This window comes from Ambystoma mexicanum, chromosome 3q (genome assembly GCF_040938575.1).
Source record: "Ambystoma mexicanum isolate Mex_15411 chromosome 3q, UKY_AmexF1_1, whole genome shotgun sequence".
NCBI lineage: Eukaryota > Metazoa > Chordata > Amphibia > Caudata > Ambystomatidae > Ambystoma > Ambystoma mexicanum.
This window is the reverse complement of record NC_090926.1, coordinates 753,129,659-753,148,383: the sequence shown is the minus strand read 5'-3', so window position 1 is coordinate 753,148,383 and position 18,725 is coordinate 753,129,659. Positions and strand designations below refer to the sequence as shown.

The 18,725-nt window shown below is 43.2% G+C and overlaps 1 protein-coding gene across 7 annotated transcripts in view; it reads right to left on the bottom strand.

Annotated features, from left to right (window-relative positions):
- Positions 1-18,725, bottom strand: part of FBF1 (Fas binding factor 1) — a 1,089,678-nt gene that overhangs the window by 369,911 nt on the left and 701,042 nt on the right. For 6 of the 7 annotated variants that reach the window (XM_069654733.1, XM_069654729.1, XM_069654731.1 and 3 more), the window contains 2 exons: positions 7,838-7,966; positions 6,835-6,935 (listed from right to left, as the gene is read on the bottom strand). In XM_069654733.1, the coding sequence (XP_069510834.1) occupies positions 6,835-6,935; positions 7,838-7,966 (230 nt within the window). The remainder of the gene's footprint in view (positions 1-6,834; positions 6,936-7,837; positions 7,967-18,725) is intronic. The other variant, XM_069654732.1, reaches the window with a different exon arrangement.

The window sequence follows — 18,725 nt, the reverse complement described above, 5'->3', positions numbered from 1 at the left end:
TGGTTGTGCCCATTGGTCCAGGGATCGGCGCGCCAACAAGGTAGTGCATTTTCTAGGGCCCCTCAAATGTATGGGTTTTTTCTATATATTTATTTTGGGAACAATGTTTTACTTTTCTCCTCAAGTTCCCTTATTCTGTTTGCATTATTTAAGATACATGGTAGTGCAATAAAATAAAAAAAAAAAAAAAAAAAGAACGATACATGATAGTGGGTTGCTCTAAGGCACCAAGACCTAGGGGTGCCTCTGAGGGACCCAGTTCTTGCCCTTAGGTCATTATATTACCCTACATTGTTTTAGGGAGCAGGTTGGTGGCAGTGGCACTTTAGCTTTGACTTCACCAGTGGTGCAAGTCCTTTTACTGCAGTGGTAGCCCAATGAACCTTTTTGGTAGCCATTGCGATGTTAAAGTGCCCCTTTATTGCTTTCAAAACAAAATGTCGATTTAGAAAGGCTGTTCAGTTTGGTCTCTCGAAATCGAACTGTCACGTCCCTGTGTAGATGTTGAGGTGTGTGTCTGTGATGAAAGGGGTGTTTAGGGTTATGTATTTTTTCGGGAGCAAGCAGAGGAGAAAAGAGTTTCAGGGGTGAAACTTGGCTGTTTTAAGGTGAGAGGGCGGGGGATTGAATGAGAGGGTCCTGGGGGTGTGAAACCCCTGTTAGGACAGTTTTTCTGAAGTCCAACTAAGGGCTTAGTAAAACCATTCAACTCAGACAGTACAAAACTCCACTCTTAGTATAAGGCTGTACCACCTAAGTATATGGTAGCGTAGACAGAGCAGCCAGGTTTATTTTAGGAGGGAGAGAGGGCTGTAGGAAAGTACATAGAACCTGCAGTATAACAAGGATTCAATAGACACACTGACTACCATAGGTATTATAAAAAATAAGTAAAGTGGTAAGGTAAGTCCTGGTTATAGAGTCATAAACACATTATAAAAACACAACACAATGCTTGAAGGTGCACAGAACAAAGCATACACCTTCTTCAGAATACCTAATAGTAATTATAGGGAAGTCAAACCTTATCATACACATTTAGCATAGGCCACACCTATTCATGGGGAGTAAAAACCATTAGTTACTTTTAGATCACTTTACAATAAGTCAAGGGTAGCAGACCCTCTCAGTTATGCAGTGACACTCAGCAAAGAAATCACATTATTTATTTAATGTATTTATTTATTTATTTGTACCGCACCGCAGGCATCAGGGCGCAACAAAAAGACAAGGGATAAAACACATAAAACAGGACAGGGTCAGATCTCTAGGGATTCAAAAATATCCACAAAATTACTTGTTCACTTGAAAAGGTGCGTTTTTAGCATTTCCCTAAAATGGTTGCGATTCCTTTCAAGTCTTAGTTTGATTGAGAGTCTGTTCTAGCTTTGAGCTACCCTCACCGGGAACGCTCTCCTCAGACCGTTAGATCGTTTAAAGGTTGGGCACTTGATCTGACCCAGAGCTTCTGATCTTAGGGATCTTGCTGGTAAGTATTGGGTGATCTTTTCTTTGAGATAGGCTGGGGCGTGTCCAAACAGACATCTGTGTGATAATTTCATGCTTTTGAAGGTTATCCTGTCTGCTTCAGCAAGCCAGTGGAAGTCTGTTCTATCCTTGGTGATATGTTCCCTCCATGTTCTTCTCTTTATAATTCTCACAGCGTTGTTTAGAATAAACTGACATTTAGTTAGGCAGCCCTTACTAGCGCCCAACATCAGTGTGTTCCCATAGTCCAACCGAGACAGAATTGTTGCTCTAGCAATGGTGGCACAATTCTCCTCTTAGATAAGCTCGGATGGACTTGAGCAGACGGAGATAGTACTGACAATGTTTGTGTAAATACGTGACCTGGGCTTCAGCACCCATCGAAGCTTCTAAGAATAAGCCAAGTGTTTTCACTTTCTCACTTACAGTGATGAGGGAGTCCTTGATGACAAAAGACTTAGGGCCTCATTACACGGAAGGCGGTAAGGGTTAACGGTCACCGGTAATGGTACCGGTAACCGTTAACCCTTACCGCCTTACTACGAGGTCCCTTTGCGGGTTGGTACTTTAACGCCTGCTTTTTAGCAGGCGTTAAAAACCAACCCGCAAAGGGACCAGGGTGCTAATTACGGTGCCGCAATTTGCGGTACCGCAATTAGCACCTTCCCCATTCCCATTATGCCCTATGGGGCAAAAATGGGAATGGGGAAGGGCAATGGGGGAAGGGGGAATTACCGCCCCGCCAACCTTGGAATAGGGCGGTAATTCCCCTTTCCTCCAAGGCGGTGCCGGTATTTTACCGGCATGGACCAAGGTGCTAATAGCACCTTGGTCCACCGCCTACCGTGTAATGAGGCCCTTAACTCTGAACTGAGCTGATCATCATCTCTGTCTTCCTCCCGTTCACACACATCCAGTTTCTCTCCACCCAGGCTTCGATGATGTTATATATGGCTTCCACCTTGGCGCGGTCATTGATTTAACACCCGCTTAGTTCCACCACCAATTGGATGTCATCTGCATAGTTCGTGAAAAAGGCCCCAATGTTATCAATAAGCCTTTCACTAGAGAAATGTTCCCCCCAGTGGATCTTAGACGTCCTGCCTGAGATGAAATCGACAACCCATCTGGTGGCTTCAGGAGAGCAGTTGGCCACAATTTCCAAAACCCACTGAAGCTGTTTGTGATCTGACAGGTCGAAAGCTGCACTCAGATTGAGTAGTACAAGTAGGCCTGTTTTGCCCTTATTTGCAATGCTCAAATGCAAATCCGGCCTGGCTGTCTCCGTGCTGTGTGCCTTCCTGAAAGCAGACTGTTGCTTATGCAAGAGGTCCTGTGCTTCCACGAAGGTCTGAAGCTGAGCAGTGGCCACCTTGTTCATGATTTTAAGTAGGACGTTACAATTAGTTATGGGGCGTAGGTTACCTGGGTCTTTAGGGTTCTGTCCTGTTTTTTTTTTTTGTTACTAACAATTTTATGTTAACTGTCTTCAGTTCCTCAGTAATTGTACCCTCTTCAAAAGAAGAGTTTACCATCCTGGTGAACAGGGCACAAATATCTCTTTATTTTCAAGGATTATGTATGGCAGCAAGACATTTTCTGCACAAGAAGTTGGTTTCATTGAAGTTAAGACTTAACATCTCTTCTGTGCTGATGGGTTGAAATTCAACGATGGCTTGAACACTTGGATACTTTATCAGGGTGAGTGTACGTTGCTGATCCTGTGATCCAGCTTGCGCTGCTTGTATTGTGTTTCCCTGGCTATCTTTATTTTGTTAAAGAAGGCCTTTTGCACTTTTTTGCATAATCAACCAACCCAATTACCAGGATACGTTTCTGACTAGTGAAACACAGATTCAAGGAACATTATATACCTATAACTACATTTATGATAACACACAGTTATACTAGGTGAGCAAGACCTTTTAGTGTAATATTCAATTACAGTTGCTTTTCAGCTCAGTGGGACACCGTCTAAGAGAAGCAAGAACTCTTTACACTAGAATTACACCAGGCAGACCAAGGTCAGCTACACCTAAAGGCCACTTTTTAAGAATGGCACACAGCTATTCTAGGCAGGTAAAACCTAATGTTGTAATATACTATTACAGTTGCTTTTCACCCCAGTGGAACACAGACTGAGGTAAGCAATAACTTATTTTAGGATGGCACACAGCTAACTCACGGTAAGTACACCTCATACTTTTTAAATGGAGCCACCAGCAACTTAAAAGGTAAGCATAACCTAAGGCAGACTTATTCTAAACAGGCTAACTGCAAGTCAGGGGATGCAAGACCCAATTGGAGCACTCATACATGTATATCCTAACAGAAATAGTAAAGTGAAACCAACAGCATTACTTTTGAGGAAAAGGCACAACCAATTCACAGGAGAGTAAAACATCCTTATATATACTTTTCAGAACGGCACAACACATATTCAAGGTACGTAAGAACTTTTGTAACTGCTCACTCTCAGAGTTACAGTTACCAACCAAATCTTTCACAAGTAAGTACTTTTAAACACTTGTTATACTTTTCAAGACAGAATCCTTTACTTGTGCAGTCATTCCCTATTGCATTGCATGAGTTCACTCAGAGGCAGAAGAGGGACCCTTGTGGTGTAGGAGCCAACTGTAGACAGGGTGAGATAGGGTTCTGTAGCAGGAAAAACTCAGAGTTCCTGTGGAAGATTGTTCAAACAAGTAAGTGGTTCACTTTAAAGTTAGTTAGGGTCCAGGAGCTTCTGAGACGACACCCTAGGAGGAGTTCAGCAGTGGGCCTGAGTGAACTGGATGAGAGAACTCCCAATCACAAGAAACACCCCACAGCTTTTCACAAATCACAAAGGCTTAAGGTAAGTAAATACCCCAGCCAACACAGTACCTTAGCCAGCGGTCGAAGTGTATGAAAGAAGTAGTGGAACTATCTTCCCTGCTGCCTGCCCCCCATCCCCACAAACTCCATTTCCACGCCCCCTTCCAAGCACAATCCAAACCCCTAACAAACACCCATGCTGTTTAAGGTAATGCTCTGTGCATTTCACTTTAGTACAAGTTTCCACTTCATCCTACACTTTTATTTTTATAATGAAACCATCACGGAACAGTTTCTTTTTAAAGTAACAGTATAGGAACAGTAGAACTGTTTTGTAAAAAGTAGAGGAGCACCGCTCCCGCCCACTTCGACCACTGACCTTAGCACGGGAGAAGAGTTGCAGCAAGAAGACTTGGGATCTGCAGACAAAATCCTGGTCGCTGAATTCCTTGTCATGAAGACTGAAGACAGGACACTAGAAGTGCTTCTGCAGCAGGAATCAACGGGGAAGGCCCCAAACAAGAGTTTATTAACGGCTGGATGCAGCTGTGTGGTTTTGGGGCCCTTTTCAGGAGCCATAAGAAGACTGAATATCGCTGGTTGGATTCTCGTCAATTACAAAGTCCAGCACTCTGTTGAGGGCAATTGTTCAGACTCGACTGACGTCTCTGGAGGTCCTGCAGGATGCCACCAAAGTTTCAGATCGATATGGAATTCGTTAGACCATGCACCGCACAATGGCCCGAGGTCCCAGGGTATTGCAGCCCGCAAGGTCGCAGCACAATGTGGGATGGCTCAAAATGCAGGTCCTCGTGAGTTTAGTGGATCTGAACAAGCTCTGGGTCGGGGGTCGTGGTTTTCAGAGTCCCTAGGTCGCTTGGAAGGAAGGTTACCAGCAGGCTCTGATTACACAACAAGCTCTTCGGTCGCTGGAAATCATCTCATCCTCGGTTCTTTCATCTTCTTATTCGGATTCAGGTCCAGTGATCGACTACCTCTTCGGCTTCCAGGATCAGACTTTTATGAAGGAACCCAGCCAATCAAACAGACATGCAACATTCAAACCTGGGGGATTGGCAGTACTTTCAGGGCAGCCAGACTCTCAGTTTGAACTGGATTCTCGCAGTCAGGCTGGAAGACAAAGGGCTGCAGAGTTTTTGACTCCTCCCTCGCTTCCTGCCTTCACAGACACTCTAGAGCTTGGGCGGGCTTGACCGTGGTCTCCCGCCGGAGACAGAAATCACACAAAGGACTTTCCCAGCCTGGAGGGCAGGGAAAGATCCAAGAAAGGACAAGGAACACAAAAATGGCAAAAAAAAGAAGACGGGTCATTTTGGTGAAATTTGCACCCATGGTTGTCTTTACCAGGGTTGTGGAAACACCCTGCGGTAAAGGTGCCCCAAATTAGTAAAAGGTTTCACTGCCACCAGCCAGTAAAGGTAAGCTTGTTACTGTAAAAGAAATGTTACAGTTAAAATGAGAAAGGGGATACATTGTATCTTCCCAGCACTCCACATAAGGTGGGGTGTGCTAGTTTCACCTAAATAAAGTTTAGAGAGGATAGAATATCCTTGAGAACTGTAATTCTCACAAGGTTAGCCAGAGAAGATTAAAAAGGGGAGCCCAAAGGGCAACCCTGTAACAATAATAAGGTATATACCAAAAGTTGTCAAAGAGGATCAAATTAAAAGGACACTATGGAGAGTCTTAAAAATGACACCTATAAAAAGAGTAAAAGGATTTGTGAGTGTGGAACAAGGTTCCCACTCACTGAGGTATAGGGAAAAATAATCCACCAGTAAAGCAAAAAAGTTCTGGGGTTCACACAGGTCAGGAAGATTTATCAATGCTATGAAAATCTTACCCAACAACCGCCCCTCTCCCCCAAAAAGTGATATATGCTAAATATTGAGGGCCACAACAAAACGGCCTGAAAGAGAAAATTGTTTTTTGTGGTGTGGTGTGCGGCCTTCAATATTTCGACAATATCCAATAGAAACATTGCAGCACCAATCTGTGTTCTTAAATCATACTCTCAGCCATTATAGGGCTCCTTTTGTTCAGGGCAACCATGAGATGGCATTAAAATGGCCGTTCTGACTAGGACGACTCTTTATGAGCACTTATGACAGAAGTTTGGTGGCAAACAGAATTTTAGGGAGTAAAAAAGTAGTTCCCATTATCGACTGGTGTAATTTTATTCAAGTAAAAATAAATTGGTAATTATAAAAACAATATTTTGTTATAATCCAAACTTGCTTAGAATTAAGTAATTATTGTAAATTAATAAATGCCTTTGTATTTCATAGCCCCTCTTAAGATTATGAAACATTTGCAGGGATGATCTTTTTGGTACAGTACAGTCTATGAGTTCTATTGATCTGACAACATCAACATATCAGTGCAGGAGACATCAACAGACAGACACCTGCGTACTGGTAATCCCATTTTTATTTTCTTGGGAGTATTAACCCATTTTTAGTGAGTACACTGGACAGGTATGCCTCTTATTTGGAGCCTTGTATCCACCTGTGTGCATTCTCAATCAGCTCCAAGTCCTCACGGTGCCGCAACTGCAAGCTCTCCAGTAGTATCTTCTGCTGATCACGCTCCAGCTCTAGCTTCCTAATCTGGCAAAAAAACATGTGCAAGAAAAAGAAAAGCTTATAATCAGCATTGCGTGCGTACCCACCCATTTCACATTGCCAATTTCAACCTCAATTTCACACAATGATATCCCACGGAAAATTCACACGTGAAAACCCACTAAAATATAGGGTTTGGAGGAGTTAAAAAAGAGGCATATTAAAATTAAAAAGCAAATACTTAAATACTAAACAGTAAGGAAGAATATATTTTTTTTTATCATGAAAAAAAGAGGGAGAGGCCAGTAGCAGTAAACCGGGAAGTTATAGGGTATTTCCCTTGTTTTGCAGAGATGGAAGAATGCAACTTTAAAAAAGTGCCTTCCAGGAGATGGCCTGAGGTGAAATAGCCCCCAAAGAATCCACATTTCATTAATTCCACAGAAATGGATCCAAAGAGTAGGGCTTGTGGTGTTATTGCTTTCTTCGAAATGTTATGTAACTGTTTGTGTATACCAGTAAAACTAAAGCAGTTGGTTATTTGAAAAGCAGGGAGTTGATCCCACTATAGGCATATAAAGGAGGGGCAGGAGCTATTTAGGGAAGCAGCATAGTGAACTCGTAGAGATATGTAAAGGAAACTGTGCTGGTATTGAATGCAGTGGTGCAATGGTAGTGTAGAGTGTGGACCATGAGTGAGGAGTGGAGAATTTGGGAACAGATGCGTTGCTATGGGGGGTGGGCTGAGGAGGCTATAGCCCTGGGTCTTTTGGTTGTAGGCCCGGATAGAAGCTCTGGGGATACAACCAAAAGGCTATAGCTAGCCCGGAGTCCTGCCAGTCCCGACATTAGCTTAGCCCCTGATCTTTTGCAGACCTAGCAACACCCCTGTTTGGGAGTGTCGTGTCTGCGGAGTTATGCGACAGGGTTGCAGGAGTTTCCCTTACCTGGCTCATCAGATCCATGAGTTGAGTGTGAGTGATCCCCATCTCTGTCTGGGGCCCTGCACTTTGAAGGGACAGAAAAAGCTTCTCATACTCGCTGCTTTTCCCAAAGTCCACTCGCAAGGGCTCATGCTGAAAGGGGAGGCACACAATGACAAGCAATGTTACACTCTAGATCAAAGCTGGGGCAGGAGTGGACAGGGAATGAACAGGCAGTGAAAATGCAAGTAATGAATAACCACGATCAGGAATACTATTATTCTGTCAGGTATGGGACATCTCCAGATATGTCAGATACCCAAACTAAAAGCCATTATTTTACGATGATCTCAGGATCCTGTGGCTGTTACCAACATGAGGGCACAGTTTATCAGTGTCAGGGGGAGACCCCATTCACTCAAAAGTAGCTTTCAAGATGCCACAGGATAGGCAGAAGCAGCATGATATCAGACAAGAGTCAGATGTAATTATTCCGGTCTCTAGGCAAGGACATGGGACTGTTTCTATTTCGCTCATTGATGGTGTTTCTATTGAAGATAAAAAGTTTTTGTGTTAAAATGTACAATTTGGAATTCATATCATTATTAAATGAAGACCAGGTGAAGTCTGAAGGTCCCCTGTTAGAGTTTTAAGTTTCCCACTATGCCATGCATAGCAAGCCTTTATTTTGTCCACATGTGCAAGATACTAATCAAGTTCTTTATATTTCAGGATATTCTGGGACTTGTAGTTCTTCATTTAGAATAGAGAAAAACAACAAGTACGAGAACGCAAAGAATAAATAAAAGGCCTAGAAGGGAAAGTCACACTGGACATTAACACCTTGAGAGCAACGGTTCCAGCTTGCAGGATGTCTTCTGAAAACAACAGTGGATTCTAGGTTATGACCCACAGGCAAATATGATGCTTCACATTTGGTACTAAAACTTTCAGCATTAAAGCAAACGTTATTTTTAAAAAATGACAAAGAACAGCAGTCCCTTGGTGTTTTAGTAGTTGATCTTTCATAAACACAATATGCAGACAGTGCTATCTCCATAAGGTCAAATCTATGACCTGTCACAGATAGCCTTAATGACACCCAGACAACGAAAGACGATTCAAGGGTGTTTATTTCAAAATTGTCAGAAGTGGCTCGAAGGGTTTCCCTATCTCGACCTCCAGCGAGTCCCACCTCCCTAACCCCAGGTTTGCAACTAGAGATAGGTAACACCTATTGTCTAACTGTCTAGTTCCAACTGTCGGGAAGGCCTCACGGAAATAGCCTTATCTATCTGGCTCCCTCTGGGAATTTTCTAAAGGGCCCTTGATCTGACACTTTCCCAGAATTCTTAATGGAAACAATGGTGTGAGCGTGCCAACTTCAGACACCCTGGCCCAGTCTCTTTCTCTCTGTCAGCCGCTCTCATTCCCTCATTCCCTCCTTTTCCCTTATCTTACTAGTTTCACTGTTCTCCCCCCATTCGTCTACTCACTCTCTCTCTTCTAGCCCTCTGATGTTCACACTCTGACATAGCAGTTTAACAGCCTTGATAAATGATTTCTGTTCCGAAGCGCGTCAGCGATTAGGAAGTGCCAACAACTTACATCATTTATATTGGATACTCCATGCTTAGACTGCTTGATGTTTTGAAGTGATTTATTCTAAATTGTATTAAGACTGTTTGTACATCAGTTATGAAAGCTTTCTTTTTTTACCTCAATTTGTGTAATGTTACCGGTGTGTGAGATTTGAAAACACACTTAATTATTGGTTTTACACCATATGTATTTGCTTTTTCGATGTAGTAAGGTTTTGGCTACACTAACCATTTTTTGAATTAAGCCAGTGACTTATCAAATGAGTGATTACACCCTTCCCATTTGAGTGTGAGACACTACATGTAGATATTCTAGGGATTAGTGCCACAGGAGTGCACTCTGGTTTACCAGTTGGCAATAGCGGGTTTGTCTTTTTTGTCTATATGGAGGCCCGTATGGTCAGGAGCCTCACCCATCTGCACCTGAAAAATAATTTATTTCTAAATGTTTTGAGTACTTCGATCACCTTTCTCAGTTATAGTAATTGTTGTGCACCTCCCTACTCCGTTGTTTTCAGACTCTGACTCTCATTCTTCTTTTTATCATCTCTTCTCTTCTCTTCCTGCCCACCCTAATCAGGGTTACACTGCCGGTTACACTGCCCTGCTGAGCCGCCCAGGGATATGCTGCCCTGCTCACCTCAATGCCCCAACCATAACAGACTCTGTTGTCCTATCTCTTGAAACTGCCATCATCACCGTATCTTTGTCACTGCACTCTCACCACTACTCTCACTTTTGCCTTGAACTCTCTCCACACTCTCCCATCCTTCTCATTCACTCTCATATAGGAAATCTTATCTTTTTGCCGCTTTCCCTCCATCGACATCTACGGGAACCCCAACCTTTTGCAGTTGTTTAGTACATATCCTAACACATTCCTTGTTTGTTTTTGGTTACTTGCATGATGTTTCCAAGATGCAGTGGTATCAGCAGATAATTTCCTGCCATATTATTTTTAAATATTCCTGTGTGAACGTTTACAGCTTAATGTGTGAGGAGTGGGACATATGCGACAGACACAGGTAGTGGAATTCGGTCAAGACGTTTTTTAAAATAAAAGTGGGGTTTGGAAAAATGCCTCACTAGCCCTAACACTATGAGGGGCTTTCCTGTCTCAACAAAACTAATGAACTAGTCATACTCAGGAAGTCTCAAATAAAGTTCTGTGCCCTATTCTGACCCTTGCACCTTAGACGCTACTAAACGTGCAATAAGGGAAAAACAAAAGTGTCCTTTGGCTGCTTACCTGCAGCCTTTCGCAGCTCCTATGCACAAAGTTCCAATATGAAAAGCAAAACCCAAAAAGTGTTCCAAAAGAAAGTTCCATACTTTCCAAGTAAAATGTTCATACTTGCTGGCCTGCCTACTATTAGGAGAAGTAACTATTCACATCCCCTGGTTTATCCACTTGCAATAATGGTGAGCAATTGTTTAAATAGCGCTTCTTTGTCCGTGGGAGACTTGGTTAACTCTCCTGCCAAGTACTGTCAATCTTAGTTGTAAGAGTGGTGAGAATGGTCAGTGTTCCAGTTTATGCCAAGCCTCTTTATTAGTTTGGCACCTTTGGAAATGTTGGGTTTTATTCCCCTGCCCAGCTCTACCCACTCCTCTTTTATCAAGGAACAGTCTCCTACAGTGTTTCACACGACACAAGAGAGGTCTTTTTTAACTTCATCTTGTGTAGTGGAGTATACCTGCTATATTGCTGCACGACGCACAACTCTTGGCATTACTGTACAGGTACCAAACCCGACTCACAATCTTCTTTAGTCTTTTATAATGTTCCACCCCGCTTTCCGGGAATCCCCTATGCCTACATTAGATTGCCGGCGATGCCCAGGGTGTACGGCTTCTTGTAATTTCTCTGTGGGCTCTTGGTGGCCTTTCTCGGACTTCCCCAGCGCTGCTCCTTGCTGTTGACACGTCCTTCTCGTGACCCTCGTGCTCTTGACTTCCGCAGACGTCGGATCACTCTGAGCGATATGAGTCTGCCGCACATCTGTGATTCAAACACTGCTAGACTCAGGCCCCTGCACTGGTCCTCCACCGACCTTGGTATTGGCTTCTCGGTAGGGAGCTTCTTTCTCTGCTCTCTCACCAGTTTACCACTTTCTCTTTCATAGCTCTTTCTACTTCTTCTCTTCAACCTGATACTATTGCTCCATTGCATACTATGACCACTATGGCTACATTGCCGGCTACGACCACTACTGCTGCTGCTTTTCTCTTGTCCTTCCTCTCTTCTTATTCTCAGGCCGCTCTCCCAGCGGGCAAAACAACTAGAACGTTTATAAACGTTATCAGTTATTCCAAGCATCCCCCTGAGGCTTCCTTGTAGCAGTTAATCGATCATTCTTCACTATATGGTCTTTGTTGTCCTTCCTTGATGCAGTACTGCACCTATAGTTAACAGACTCCGATTTACCAGGGAAAGAATGCATAACAGTTATGGGACATTCATAAATGTCCCCTACTTTCATCATGAGGGAAGGGTTTCTTGGGGCCAAAAAAGAGGCAAACTCGCCAGATTCATCACACATTCCTTATTTTAAATTGTTTTTAATTGTATTTAGTTCATTTCAAACTTTTACAATTTCATTTACTTTTGATACAATTAACCAACTATTACATAATCACTTCATGGATATACTTGTACATTAGAAAATTAAAACCATTTCCTTTTACAAAACACAGCAATAAAAACCAATTAAAACAATAATAAAACCTTTCCATAAAATCCTGATAGACCTTACATTACAATTCAATGAGAAAATCAATTCACAGTCAATTCAATCAAATTTCAGTCAAATTACGGCTATTTCAATACATTTTCAGTTTTGGTTGTACAATTTTCCATACCCAATAAAGTGCCAAGTGTGTGGTAATCGATTGTGTATTGGAGCAGAAGATCCATAATTCATATGACTTAATGGTGTCATAATCGTGCACTAGATTACCCAAAGTGGTCCTATATAGCGGTCCTAGGCACGGACACTCAGTGAGAAGATCTATCCCTGTCTCCATATTGTCAGGGATTTTACAAATTCTGCAGTACCTTTCATTTTTAGGCAAGTTCCACTTGGCACTGCATAAGACATGCGCCGGGAGCAGATATGTGTGCATCAGTAGCTGGAATTTACGTGCCTCCGGAATCAGGGCAGCCAGATATATTGAGGTTTCAGATAGTCTGAGTCACTGCCCTGCAGCTGCACAGTGGAGGATCGTTTCTCTCTGTGTATTACAAGATTGGTTTCCTTGTAAGCACGAGTGGATTTTCTCCATGCCTTTGTGCATATTGTCATTTACAACCCACTGCTGAGTGGGCATGAACGCAGGACGTTCTGTTTTTCACCACTGACCACACCAATGAGACTCGCCCTGATGAAGGAAATAATTTCCGAAATGCATTGGCTTTTTTAGTCTAATACATGTGGATTGTGGCAACTGCTTCCTCACTAAGGATTATTAGTGATAGCTTTTTGTTTGAACTATTATGGATAAATCATTTTTGATATGAATCAGAAAGACTCATCTTCCTTTCTCTAAGAAGTATGGTATATTATGGATACTTGAACATATTGTCGTGAATCAGATATAAATACGTGCCCATCTTGGGCCCCATATGAGAGCGGTTGTGTGACCCAGTATTATTACTTGGTCTCCAGCGTGTGTTTCAGATAGCTATGTGTCATATGGCTCACCTGTGGGTATCCATGTAGCCATGAATGGTGTTCATAATTTCTAAGCCAGTGCCACTTCTTTACTCTCCTAGTAAAAGCCAATTTGAGTACCAAAGATGCATCACAGCGTTCAAAATTTGGTTCCCAATTTATGAAATGGCAAGTTTGACTGAATAAATTTACAAACAGATCCCCCGTTCCTTCTTTTTGTGCCATACCATAATGCTGACCTAGTTTTGTCAAGAGTTGGCACAACGGGGATAGCTTTGCTTTTAAGAACAAGACACCCCTGCGTACCAACAGCATTGCCTTCAGAGACCAGACCAAATTCCAAGCAGACATATTCAATAAGAGGCAGAGCGTGGCAGACCCAGCACATATCGGCAAAAGTTACCCTCAATCACATCCAACCATTTTACGTTTGTAAACCATAAGGCCTCTCAGCCGTACAGGATCGCCGGGCAAAACCACTGCCTATATAGTGATAGAACACACTCAAAAGAAAACCCTGCATAGGAAGTGACAAATTGGCAAACTAGCTTTGCAATTTGGCAACCCAATCTAGTTTTAATTTCAACAATGTTTTTGTGGTCACCGCTATTAGACATTTCTACTCCCAGCTATTTATAAGTATAGTCGATAATTCCCAAGCTGGTATTCATGCGAGTTTTATTGACTTTCTTTGTCGTACCTAGCATGGTTTTGGTCTTCTGTAAGTTCCATGTTCTTTCGCATATCGCCCCAGCTCGTTCATGATTGCTTTCATGCCGGTCAGTAACTGGTCAAAGACCACTAAATCATCCACATACAGCATGGCAGCAACAATGAATTTCCCTATTTGGGGTGGGCACTTTGCACTTTTCCTCAATATAGCCAGTAGGTCGGAAACATAGATGTTGAAAAACAGCGCCAACATACAGCCCTGTTTTACTCCCTTGTTAATTCTTACAGGACTGGACAGGTTTCCATCGTTATCTAGGCGAATCTGGGCAGTAGTCTCAGTATGAAGTGCGACGATGATCTCCAGTAGCCAACTAGGGCAAACCCATTCCCTAAGTTTCTTCCACAACAGACAACCTGGTCAAAGGCCGACTTAAAGTCAACAAAAGTACCTTTTAACCTGGACGATTATGGTTTACAATAACCTGACATTATGCACCATACTCGAACCCGGTCTGAAACCTGTTTGGCAGTCATGTAGAATATAATTTTCAGTGACACAAGATTGCAAGTGTTCAAGAACATATGATGCCAATATTTTGCCCGTGACATCAAGTAAGGATAATAATTGATCATTTGCAGGCAATAACCGATCCCCTGATTTAAACACTGGGATCAGTATCCATTTTTCCCCAAATACTTGATGGAACTGAGCACAGTCAATATTGCTGCAGATAGCCCATTTGGCCCGGAGCCCTGGAGTTCTCTAGATTCTGGATGTGCGAGAATACGTTTCTGAGGTGAAACAAAGTTTTCAATGCCAGTTACACTTGATCTCCCTTTCCCCACCTTCGGCCAGTCACAAACATCTGATTTTCAACATAGTTAACCCAGGAATCCGCCAGAAGGGGATTTAATATTAGCTTATTCTCTGGCCCTCTAGCCAGCGACAGTACTCTCCACAGGTTCCTTGAGTTTCCACTGTTTAAGGCTATTACCATCTGTGGCCAATTTGAAACTAAGCCCCTAAGGCGTCTGCTCCTTACCCAATTTATATACCGATTTTTGAGTTGCTGGGATTACCACTGATACATATACCAGGCGTTTCCCTTGGTGTTAAAATCCCTTAACTCCTTATGTAGCAGTAGTTTGGCCTTATTGGTTTCACTATCATAGGGCTGTCTCTCTTTGGTCCCACTCGATGTTATACGGTTACCACCGGTCCTGCCCATTTGCTCTAACAATGAGAGCACCCAGGCTCCAAACTCATCAGAGGTTACCCCATGTATGACCAAGTATGCCATTTCCACCTGCAGCCGGAGAGTGGAACAGGCCCTGTGTATGTTACGTTCCAACCCCCTCACCCTACTGCCCAAATGATTGGGCATAGGTACCTTTGGTATTATTTCAGGTTTCTGCATATCCCATATTAAAGAAAGGGATGCGTGATCGCTGGGCTCCCTTTTGCACACTTCCAGTTCAATAACCCTCTCCAGCAAAGGGACATTTTGACTCACATAATCGAGGTGGTCTTTGCCTGGCCAACCAGGTCGGCTTCCCAGGAGTATCAGCTTGTGTTCTACCATTCAAGATGTCAAGCTTCCAATATCTCAGGAACCCCATCCACCTACGACCACTAGCATTTACACCCTCAATCACCATTTTACTCTCTACCACAAGGTTCTTGAACCGCCCGGACGATGACTGTTCCCCGCATCTGGCGTTCTAGTCCCCTCCCTGCAGAATACATTCTGTCAGAGGGTTTTTCACCCAGTCAGTAATAATAGTATCTATGTAAACAAAGATATTACCCGTGCCCCCTCCCACTGGGTGGGTCATATACATAGATTATTAACAGCCGGTGTATTGTGCAGGACCCCTCCCAAGTTATTTCAACTGCCAGAACATTCCCTTCCAAGTCAACTGGGGTTATTCTACTGGCGTTGTAGGTCTGCTTTACCCCAATAATTAATCCCCCAAACGGCCTCCCTTTGGGGCCCTTTTTTGTTTGCACAGAGTATACATTAAACCCATTTACATGGAAATTAGTTGTAAGCCATGTTTCTTGCAACATGAAGTATGTTTGAGTAAATAATCTTGAGCGGAACCCTTACCCAGAAAATGCGAATGGCCTCTAGTGTTCCAGGGAGGATCCATATAATTATAGCTTTGACCATTTCCAGCGGGCAAGAAATCAGAGGCCATTTTTAGGCAGAGGTTCCTCACGAGGCAATCCGGGAAAACTTCTACAACCCAGAGTTTCAATCATGGGGAAGCAGGAGACGACAGAGGCCCCGCAGGAGGGTGTACAATCAATAAGGAGGGTACAAGTGGAAAGATGAGAATGAGCAAAATGGGGAGATACCGACATTCAACCTTTCGGGGACGGCTCCAACGCCAGCTCAGATTGAGGTATTGACTAAAGGACTTTCATTTGTTCGGACCAACCGACGGATTGGTTTATTTCGGAAATGGAACTAAAGGGTTTTTTTTAGAAAACTGAGGCTAAAATTTTTATTTAGGGATCAGGCCTTAAGGGATGAAAGGGAAGATATGGGGCTCCATATACCATCCTCCTTGACCCCACAGGACAACCCGAAGGAGCTACTACTATTTGAAGCTTGTGTTACTGGAGACTTTAAGAGATTAAGTAGCCAGAAGCAAAAAAATAGCCATAATTTGTCCATTACAGAATGGGAGGCACTTCAAAGTCTCAGGTCAGATCAAAGATTGATAACTAAGCCTGCCGATAAGGAAGGAGGCATAGTCATCGTCAACAATGACCAATATAATCTCATGGTACTAGAATTACTACATGATGAGGAAAGTTACCAGCCCATGAATCCGAGAGTTGGCCCTTGTGGCGGGTTTCTTAGCAATAGTATGTTGTAACTAGTTAGATACAGAGGATTCTTCTTATATAGCAAGTTCTTGAGAGGACAAGGTTTACACGCAATCCTTTTCCTCTGTGCTATTTAATTTTATTTGCCTAATGTCAATGACAAACATATTTCTTTTTTGTACGTTTGAGTGAAATGTCCCATACATTGGGACACTGTATTGTGTTATGTAAAATAAATTACATGTGTTCTGTATATATAGAAATGCTTTGCCAAAATAGATGCAGAATAAACAATGTTGCACGGTGCAAAGAAAAATGCTAAAATGCCTCTGGAAGCGATTTGTTTCGCACAAAGATAAACACTAGATCTTGACTTAAATAGGTAAAGGCATATACTTCTGAGCTCGCCTTAAATACTCTACACCATACAAGTAATAGGAAATGATTTCCTGCTTAGATTCACTTTCCTGTAAGGACAATCTTTTGTGTTGAATGTTATAAATTCCCCGGTCCTGGACAGAGTAGGGGATGGCCCTTTTGTACAAAGCCTGTCTAACAACGCCAAGACCAGTGCAGCTGGGAGCACTGAAGGTTCCCACCCGCAAACCTCCACCGACCGCAGCATCCTGCAGAGATGCCAAAAGCGGAATTAATGGCAAGTCTGAGACCTGGAAGCAAGAACGCAAAGCAACTTCCCCAAGTGCGTGCTAAGCCCTGAGAGGACACCCTTGATGAACTAAGGTACCGGGGTGAACGGGAGAAGTGGGAGGCTGCCGGGACCATATGTTCTGAAGAGAGGAACGTGTGAAAGCCATGAGGGCGACATTCAAACAGTGAACCAATAACACTGGACATATGAGGAACAAGTAAAACACTTGACGAATAGAAGGGGGGAATTTATCTCACAGACTGCGTCATGCATAAAGGGGAAAGAAGCATGGCGAAAGGAACTGGAAAGGGAGGTTCAGACAGCAGAAGCACAACACAAACTAAACAATCACATAGATCGCTACGAACCTTGAGAAAGCTTGGAGCGCAATTAGAGGCCCATATGGCAGAACACTCTGCGCAGACCCTACTGAATACCAACCAAACATATTATACTCAAGGGGGTAAGAAAAACCGAGTGCTAGCAGGTAAATTGAGGAAGCAAAAAACCCATAATTACATTTCACACTTGCAAGACGAGCAGGGAACCCTACACGTTGCAGAAGCGGATAAAGTGAAGATCATGGAGCAATTCCATGCAACCTTGCTAAAACGGGAAGAGATGGGCCAGGGTCTCAAAGCAGCTTACATTAGAAATGGTGAGCTGGCCCGGCTGTCTGAAGAGGAAAGGGAGACTCTAGAGAGGCCCATCACAGCAGAGGAAATCAATGAAGCCATAACAGCCTTACTGGGTAATAAAACACCCGGGCCGGATGGTTCTGAAAACGGATATTATAAAATCTTCAGAGTACAACTGGTGACTCCCATGACATGCCTATTTAATAAGATCAGAGAGGAAGGGACAGTCACAGAGGATATGGGTAAATCCACCACTGTGCTGCTTCCCAAACCAGGAAAAGACAAAACTGAATGTGCCAATTGCCACCCTATTTCCTTATTGAATAGTGATGCTAAAATATTTGCAAATGTTTCAGCGGGGAGGTTAGCGAGAATCCTACTAGGGATAATACACGAAGACCAAGCTGGGTTCATAATGGGGAGACACACGCAAGATAACATAAGGAGGGCAATAGACTTAACAGACCAAGGTATGAGAACTGAGCAGAAATTCTCTATAGCGGCACTGGATTTGAGAAGAGCATTCAGTAGTTTGGACTGGGGGTTCCAGGAACGTGTGTTGGTGGCATTTGGGTGTGGACCGGCATTGAGGCGAATGGTACTCGCTAATTTCCAACTACCATCAACGAGATTTCCGGTGAGCACTTTACACAGCAGATCAAGATCCAGAGGGGCACACGACAAGGATGCCTGTTGTCACCTTTAATATCCGCCATGGCCATGGAACCATTGGCAGCCGTGATTAGACACGACCTAGAAATCCTGGGAATAGAAAACATGAGGGGCACATAAAATAACACTGTATGTAGACAATATCTTATTATTCCTGAGAGACACAA